Below are 9234 nucleotides of genomic sequence, written 5' to 3' on the forward strand. Positions count from 1 at the left end.
CACCAGGTTTCCAGAAGTCTCCAAATCCTGTTGCATTGTATCTGCTGGAAACGTTAAAAAAATCATTAATTGGCTAACATGACAATTTATCAAAGAACACACACTTCTGGATTATGTTAAGGTAAAATTGATGATGAATTTCTGCTGTGTGGAGTCAATGTTTGCCCACGGTCTATGTTGCTCTCTTGCGTCCACTCTTCATATTTCTTCTCGTGACTTTTTGAGGATTTCTGAAGGAAGTTGCGTCACAAGAGCCGCGCGACCTCTCCGGAAATGTCTGACGTCACCACACATTTATTGTAAACATGGCGTCCGTGACAACAGGTGAGAGCACCGAGGCCCGGCTAACTAACAATGAAAAACATCTTTATGTGATGTTATATCGGGCGTGTTCGGGTCATTGAGTCAGAACATAACGTAGAGTTTCTTCTCTCGGGTTAGTTTGATATGGATGCTGAAGTTAGTCGAAGGCGTCTTTTATCAATGTTGAAGCTACCGCTAAAACAATGCTAATAGAACGCTAGCACAAACGGTTTTTACCTGCTTTACTCCCTTTAATTTTCATTTCACTGCCAATGATTAAAAACGACTTCAAGGTGGGGGCTGTGCTTTGGGTTGGTGGCTAGTTTAAGATGTGAAAGGGTGAAATCGGCCGCCCATCGTCCTGGGCTAACATGAGCTAACAAGCACTGATTTTAAATTCGATTTCTCATCCGATTGAGTGAATCCTCAATCCAATGTCATATATTCTTAATATAAGTTGTTTGGCTGTCATCTGTGTCTTAGTCAAGCACCAAAGTGCCACCGTGTGAGTTATCTCTCTGTGTAGCTATGAGTTCATCAGTATTAGTCACAGCATGTTGGACTGAGCCATTGTTCTGGCAGCTGTTGTGCACCCATCACCCTGTATCTGTAACTCCAGCAAGAATACGACACTTCATAATTGGTGTTATAAATAACCTCCAGCTGGCCGTGGTCAGCATGTGTTAGACCTCAGCATGCTGCTGTCTCCTCAGGTTTATGTCTCCCACTGGCAGTTTTATGCCAGGCCCCTCTACCACTAGAATCTGCAGTCCCATTCATTAGTTGCAGCCCTTCTAATTAAAATCAAAATTTATTGTCAAGGTGTTAGTGGCTTATGTTCTTCAAATATTTTGTCCATGTTGAACTATTACTAATGATCTTTTTTTTTTCTTTTTCTGCTAAGCCACTTCAGAGTGGATCCAGTTTTTTAAGGATGCTGGGATCCCAGCCGGTCTTGCTGTAACTTATGCGGTCTCATTTGTGGACAACAGGTAATCAGTCTTATGACTCCTTTTTTTTCTAATATAGATCACTTTAGCCATTCAGTCATGTGCTGTTTTAGTGCAAATTCCCTCACACACCATGCGGTAACTAAGTTTTAACAGTCTCTTTTATCAATCAACAGTGTCATCACAGTAAGTCAAACGGTTTAACTGATTGGTCTCAGTCTTTGGCATTTAGTCTCAAAGGCAAAATGTAAGATGATTACATCATCATCACATCTGCAAGTCAATGTAAAGACATGACACCAGTAAGATTGAGGATGAATTAGGTCTAGATTGTTCTTCTTTTCTATCTCCTTTAAAAACACACAAAAATAAAACCTGATAAGGGTTCTCAAGCCAGACTCGGATGATACATTTATTTAATTTCAAGAACATGTGAAAATTGATCACTGTCCTATTTTATGTAAACTATGGCGTTGTTTGTAGGTGTTGAGAACAATAAGTGGTACAATCAAACAACTGTCTGATAATTCAACATCTTATGGATAAAAAAAAATCTACATGAGTTTGTTCGATCCTGCTGGTAATTATAGCCGTAACTGTCCTTTGATTTTTGTTTCTTTTAGTCCGTGTCATTTTTTGTAATCAATTCTAATTTTAAAACATAAGTACTTACAGTAAATTATGTTTTTTCTTGTCCCTACAGAATTAACAAGAACATGTTGATGGACCTCAGTAAAGACATCATGATAGACCTTGGCATTACAGTCATTGGTGACATCATTGCCATCCTTAAACATGCCAAGCAAGTCTACAGACAGGTGAGACTAAACATAACATTTAAATGTCCTGAAGTAATGATATCATTTAAGATGCATGCTCTGTTTTCATGAGTGCAGGCATGCAGAAATAATTTGGCGCTTGAATATCTCCTCTATTGTTATGAATGCAGTCATGTAGAATGGATGTCTTTTGAAGTCGCTGTGGTCAGGTCAGTGACTCTGCGTACACTGTGAGTTTATATAATCTCTAATTTGTGTTCTCTTTTTAGGATATGTGCAAAATGGCCACAGAAGCCATCTCCTCAGGACAGACCAGCGTTAAAGCTGAGCTCAGAAGAACCGCCAATACTCGTAAGTATCTGCGTAGTACTCTCCTTCCTCGGACATCAGTACAACATGTTTACTGTCATACATTGTTCAGATTGACTGCATGATTATGTGTGTTCAACTATGTAGATTTTTTGAAATACCTATCTCCCTTTAACTTGTTTGTTTCAAGGAGTTGAATGTAACAGTTGTACAGTCATACACAATGCCTGCAGTAATTAAATTATGGAATCTTATAATTCATAGGAGTCCAGTTAACTGCCTTTAATTAGATCTTTGAAAGTTAGCTGTGGAGAAAATGGCTAACACTATAGCATGTATGGTTGATGTGGTGTCTGTTTGTCCCTCTAAGAAAAGTCTGATATGTATTCATTTGATACATGTTATTATGGTCAGCACCATTTATCACACTGATTACAGGATAAAAATAATTTTCTAAAAAAAACTCAGTGGATGAAATATAAGCACCTAGAGGAACCACCTTACATGTGGCTAGTAGATTAAAAGCTGCAACTTCTTCACTTCCAAAAAGGAAAGTGTCCCTGTCCCTTTTTTTGGGGCCTCTGATTTTATCACAGGCCGGTTGATCATCTCTGTCATACTCTTCATTTCTACACTGTTGGCCCTCTCTCTGCCACTAGTACTCTGCTTGCTCTCATGTCCTTTTCACTTCAGAGAGAGAACCAAAGCACTCACTGATATTTTCCCTGCCATCTTAAAAAGATTGAGGATTTCTTAAGGGATCTGAGTAAAGAACTTTTTGGCTGTAATATTTCCAAATCTCCTCATTTTATTACCTTTTTTCACTCCAAGTGCAAGTGATTGACTTTATCTTATATGCTGAACTGTTTACTGCTTCCAGTGCAGGATCGAGTTCTTCTGCTGAGGAACCTACTGCAAACAGTTAAGATTTTATTTAGCTGTTGATAACTGATAACCGTCTGTCAGCCATAGCAGAGCTGCGTTACAGTACTGCAGTTGAGAACTGCTTATATTGTTCTCCTTCTAATTCGCATTAAAAGTGTTGATGTTGGAAACCTTGGGGATGGCTTTTTATAAACAACACGGCATGTTATGCTTAGGTAGAATTTAGCTATATGGATCTTCTACAAAGGGGGAGTAGTTGAAGAATAAGTAGCACTATGCTCTTCAGGATAAAAAGCTACAAATGGAGTGCCCCTCAGTTGACATATGGAATCACATTTAGGTATGCAAAGGGGTGGAACATTTACGGTACATTTCCATGGGAGGTTAAGCTGGCGAATTTTGGAAATATTCCAAATTCGAAACTTTCCATGGGAATTAATGGGAATTAATGAGAATTAACTGGGTTATTTGTAAGTAGAATTTTATCAAGTTTTAAATATTTAATTGTTGAAGGTCAAACACATGAATGTTGAGTTAAATATTACTCATCCCCCTGACCCAACCCATTCAAAAATTTACAAAAATGCAATCCCAACAACGTCCCATTCAAAATGTTAAATAAAAGAGCTGCTCTCCCTCCAAAAAAGTCCCATTGAACATGCAAATAAAAAAGCATCTTCCCTCAAGCTTCTCAAGCCTGGCCTCTGCAGGATTCTAGAAATCATCTGTGCATGTGCATGTAGGGGGCTTGGTCTCAATAGCCCTGTAGTAAGCAGTGTGCTATGTGCATGTGATTTAGGAATAGCAGAGATATTCAACTTTACTTGTATGAAATCTGGTTGTTTTAGTCAGGATTATGCTAAAATATATTTTCCCTGACTATATTTAAGTTCCCTATTAAGAGCCAACCTTCAATTTAGTAAATTCCTGATTTATTCCCATAAACTCCCATGGAAAGTTTCCAACTTTGAAATTCCCGGAATTTTGCAACCCTTATCACATTGAACTTCTCTTGGCCATGGTGTGGTTTCTGCCACTACATACTCAATACATGTTTCCTGTCCATCAGAAAACTGTTTTATTGGATATCCACTAACAGTCAGAAGTCTTCACTTTAGTTGAAAACAAGTAGGATTAAAGAGGAGGCAGTTGTCAAGCTCTTGGACTGGATGGAGATAAGAAAAGATTCTCAGTCCTGTATTTAGTTGGAGTAATAACCTAAAGTGACCCAAAGCTCTGCTAAACAACTTGATATTTTCATTGTTATGCCAGGCAATGGAGCATAATACATTGTGGAGATAAGAGCACATTTACGTAATGTTACCAGAACAACTTGTTCTCTAGTGCAAGTGTGTCATTTTGACATGGCTGTTAAGGTTTTGCACGTTTCTGATGACGGCTCTAAAGCCCAGCTGTCCTGTGATCTGGTCTGGTCTAAGGGACAGAACGTGATGTGTTTCCGCAGCTTATATAGGAAACGTGATAAATAACACCTCCTTTTTTTTCTACTTTTCTCAGCTGCCACTCGTATGATTGCCAACGCTCTGAGCCATGACTCCCCGCCAGCCACTCCAGCACGTCGACCTGACAACCGGCTCTCCGTCACGGTGTCCAATATGCAAGGCAAAGGCAGCAAAGCAGGTAGATATCACAAGGAGTTCCTTACCCTCATCAATCCCCTTTCTCTGGTTCCCTTAGAGCCATGAGCCCCATCTTTGTCTACCTCTGTTTAATCCACTTTCCCCACCACTTTGTTTGTCAGTTGTAAGTCAGCCAGCTGATGAGGGGAACGGTGTGCATGCAGTGAAGCGCAGACGAGTGACAGCTGAGATGGAAGGCAAGTACATCATCAACATGCCCAAAGGTACCACGCCTCGTACACGCCGCATCCTTGCCCAGCAGGCCGAGAAAGGTAGGCCTGACCCAGTGGCCTCGTTGACAACTCGCTCGATTACTGCTGTTGATCACCACGGCTCATCATTACTAAACATTTTTGTCTTCTTCCTTCATATTAGATCTGAGTGAAGTAACTCAGGGCTAATTATCAGAGCCTGTCAAATTGACCCCATTTTCTTTACTAATACTTCTCACATAAACAAAAATGTACCTCCCTTTCCTGTGCATCCCCTCAATTGTTCTGAACCATAAAGCCTTTTTGCATGTTAGGTGTTCTGCAGTGGGAGCTGCCTTTTGTAAAGAGTAACAACCAAGTGAACTGCTTATGTTATTTCATAGTACATAAAACAGACAGAGAGACACTAAAACATCTAGAATCAAACTTACAACAGTCAAGCAGTGACATCTAGGACCTGTGTCCACTGACCTTTTTATTTTGTGCTGGCAATGTCTATTTTCTGTTGAAAAGGAACCCAGAGGAGTTCAGCATTTTCAGCACTCAGCATCATGAGCCCAAAAAACCCTCTATGCTCCAGCTGTTTTTTTTATGTTGCTGTGCTGACAGTGCTTTTAGTTGAAGTTAGTTCAACTTCTGTAACCCTGCTTCACTGACAACTAACAGACCAATCAAAATCAAGAAGGGGCAGGGTCCCGAGTACCAACGTTGGCAAGAACAACAGCAACAATTTCATGCACCCAGATTAGTTTTTACAAGGGTACAATTTCCAGGTCTAGAGCTGCTGCTTATCTCAGTACATGATATCTTTACATTTAAAATGTCCTCAAGTAAAACCAAATATGAAGCAAACAGCAATTTAAGACAAACTTAACAGTCCCTACCAAGGGAAACAGAAGAGCTGCAAGATGAATTTGATAATGTAACTACTGAAGCAGTGTTGAAGTTCTCTGAAGGAATTGAGGTTGTGTGTTACCAGCGCAAAAAAAATGCCAGCAGTGGACACAGGCCCTTACTTTCATTTAAAACTATTAAATTCTAATCACTGTTACTCTTCGTCTTAAAAAGGTGTGAAACGTACCTCTGTGTTCGCAAGACTTGGAGCTGAATCAAAGGCAGACACAACAACAGGCTCTAACAAGGTGAGTTCTGTCAATTTAACTTATTTACATGGTTTTGGTTTGAATGCAGGCAGAAAATAGAGTTCTGTGCTCACAGTTTTCATGTTTGGCAGCCCACTGGTGTGTTCAGTCGCCTGGATAGAGGGAATGAAGAACACAGGCTGGGCAAAATGCCTGGAAACATGGAGGTGGAAGAAGAGGACGATAGTGACGGGGAAGGCTCCGTCCTCCAGTATGCCGGTGTTCTCAAGAGAGCCCCTCCTTCCCAGAAGAAAGAGCCAGCTACGAAACCTGCTCCGACTACCCTGCGGCGCCTAGGAGGCAAATTCAAGCTACCTCCCTCTGACACTCCCACCTCTTCTTCCTCCTCATCTCCTTCTCCTAATGGTCTCCCCCCTGTTAAGATTAGTGTGCTTCAGAGACTAGGCAAGATCCCTGCCACACACCCAAGCACAGCTGTGTCACCAACACCTGCTGACACGCAGGACAACAGGGTGACGAGCTCCCGGCCCAGAGCTCAGGAGAGACTGACCATAGCGAGCCCTAAGGTGAGCAGCAGCACATCGGCTGCAGGGGGGGATGCTTGTGGGGCCCAGATGGACGTCAGGGCTATTAGTGTTTTTAAAAGACTGGGTAGCAAGAGAACCTAACAAACCCCTTCCCCTTAAAAAAACTCCTCAGACTCTTTCTATCTACCTTTGTACAATTTGTATCACCACCTTTTTGCATCTATCCTTGCTAAGTGCAGGACTGCAGATTGGAGAGTTCTTATTTTATTTTATTTGTTTTTAGATTCATTTTGTTTTCAGCCTGAGTATATGGAACTTGATGCTGCTTAGTCCTAGTCAAAAGTAGATTTTTTTAAATACTCTTTAGTCATGCTGCCATTAAAAAATACACCTTTCATAGTGTCCAACCCTTTAATTTGAGAACTCAAAGTTCTGTACGTTATGTTGCTTGACCCAAGAGCTGTTTTTCATGTCTGAGTCATGTCTGCCATTTATCTATTTAGCTATAAATGTGAGCTTAAGGCATGAGCATGATGTCAACCAAGCTGCCGTTTTTAACTTTTACCCTGTAAGGCTACACTTAAAAGATGCTGCTTCTGCCTGAAATTCCCTTTTAAAACAAATTAATGGATAAAAATGTTCCTAATAAGATGAAATATTTGGTCCTTTTGCAAGAAAGCTAATTTTAATGCTAAATAAGATGGACTTTTACCAATCTCACAGATTGAGCTGTACAACAGCTATTATACAAAGTAGGAAAGAGTGAACAAACCATGAATTAAAGTTTGTAATTCACACTTTAGGCAATTTAAGTTTATTCAAGTGCAAAAAAAACAAAAAAAAAACAGACATGGGGCAATTATCAAATCCTCTTACTTATTAGCTTCACCACTTCATAATTACCTCTTCTATCATGTTTAAAAAGTAGGAAATATGTAAAGGTGAAGAGGAAAGCCTTCTTTATTTCAGTATTTAAAAAGACATTAAAATAGTCACACAGAACAACCTCTGAACACTCAAGTGTCACAGCAAAGCACTGCACCTCATCTTCTTCTGCGCTTTGTGGAGCAGAAGTTCACACCTCTAACTTCAAGACGTGCATGTCAGCTTTTGTACCATAACACTGAACATTTTCTACAACCACCTACTTGAAGGCTGGATCACGAGAAAATTGTTTATTTTGAAATGCAATGTTTAGATTTGTTAGACTTGGTTTGGAACAGCACAGAACCTTTTCTGTTGCATATTTTTCTATGTGGATGTTCTTGTGTCATGTATTCCTGTAAAGCAACTCAGAGATGCCATCAGGCCTGGTGTCAGAGGTCTCAGTAGGTAGTTCACCTCCGCCCTGAGTGGGTCATTAACACCTGTGTACTGTTTTGGTCTTTCAGATTTCACACCAGAATTTTATTACACTGTAAATAAGTGAGTGTTTAAATCCACAATATGGAATTTTTATTGTTTTCAAGAAAAAAATAGTGAAAAACCCACCAGGAAATGTCATGAATTTTTAAAGAAAAAAATGTTTGGAAAAAGTGTGCTTTGAAGAAAATTAAAAGATAAAGGGTCCAAACATCTTCGGTGTTCTGTCTTCTTTCTTAAAAGGAGACATTTCCAGTCCTGTTACTAGAAACTGCAACCCTTAAAACTATTGACATGACAGTTAAGTCAATGTTTATTTTCCCCTGGGAATATTAAGCTGATCAATAAACCCATTGAACTCTCAATCATAAGGGAGCTGCTGCATGTTGTTGGCCCATCTATCTGAGTTTTATGTTAATGGTGTTTCATCAGGTGATGTCTTAATACAGCTACAACCAGGAAATCTAACTCAGAACTATTTCCTTGACAGTTAAATTTAAATGTACATCTATAACTTCCCTAGTATAAATAACAGACAGCAGATGACATGGCAGCTGTGATCTTCTTTTGTTGTTTTAATAAATACTCTTATCTTTTATGAGGTATTGTATATACAAATGGTGCACTGGTTTGAGCTATGGCATGACACTGACCACCTGATTCTATTAAAAAGGATGCAAGTGACCTGCACTTAACTTGAGCATTTGAATGATGACAAAATAATACTTTAAAAATGCGTTTCTACACATATGCCTGTTGAAGTACTATCATAGTGTACTCAGAAGGAGATGATACACAGAGGGTCACAGGGGGTAAGTCTAGATATTAAGTTGAAGGTGTTACCATGACTCACTGAGGAGACAGCCTGCTCCTGGACAGAATTAACATAATAGGTGACGCTTTCCTCATGAACTACATGAGTCACAAAACTGTATGAAAAGGATTTTACAACCCTCCTAAGATCAGACAATTTTGCAGAGAATAACGCACCATTCATGCAAGATAATTGGCTGTTCTGCAGCTGTAATTGGAACTATGTCCCCTTGAGGTCGCTGTCTCCTTCCTCTTCCTCCTCTTCTTCCTCTTCTGGTCCCTGCAGCCTCCTGCTGTCTGTCTGCATCTCCATGAAAACCTTATCAGCTGAAGTCATCAAGCGCCTCGGTT

At 39.9% G+C, this 9234-nt stretch overlaps 1 protein-coding gene across 3 annotated transcripts; it reads left to right on the top strand.

Annotated features, from left to right (window-relative positions):
- Positions 1 to 235: 235 nt before the first annotated feature.
- Positions 236 to 8285, top strand: c14h19orf47 (chromosome 14 C19orf47 homolog). 3 transcript variants are annotated; one of them, XM_034700674.1, is made up of 8 exons: positions 236 to 324; positions 1208 to 1295; positions 1957 to 2071; positions 2302 to 2383; positions 4745 to 4867; positions 4989 to 5138; positions 6147 to 6220; positions 6313 to 8285. In XM_034700674.1, exons 1-8 carry the CDS (start codon positions 306 to 308, stop codon positions 6847 to 6849), a joined length of 1188 nt encoding a protein of 395 aa, XP_034556565.1. In that variant the 5' UTR covers positions 236 to 305; the 3' UTR covers positions 6850 to 8285. The 3 variants fall into 3 exon arrangements, with proteins under 3 accessions (XP_034556565.1, XP_034556566.1, XP_034556567.1); XM_034700675.1 differs by having other exon boundaries at positions 237 to 324; positions 4989 to 5063; XM_034700676.1 differs by lacking the exon at positions 236 to 324 and adding an exon at positions 330 to 436.
- The last annotated feature ends 949 nt before the right edge of the window (positions 8286 to 9234 follow it).

This window comes from Notolabrus celidotus, chromosome 14 (assembly GCF_009762535.1).
Source record: "Notolabrus celidotus isolate fNotCel1 chromosome 14, fNotCel1.pri, whole genome shotgun sequence".
Lineage (NCBI taxonomy): Eukaryota > Metazoa > Chordata > Actinopteri > Labriformes > Labridae > Notolabrus > Notolabrus celidotus.

Bases quoted from the DNA above. Each gene is read 5' to 3' on its own strand.
- c14h19orf47 (XM_034700674.1), top strand. The intron at 1,296-1,956 runs GTAATCAGTCTT...TTGTCCCTACAG, and splicing joins GTCTCATTTGTGGACAACAG to AATTAACAAGAACATGTTGA. The intron at 2,072-2,301 runs GTGAGACTAAAC...TTCTCTTTTTAG, and splicing joins CCAAGCAAGTCTACAGACAG to GATATGTGCAAAATGGCCAC.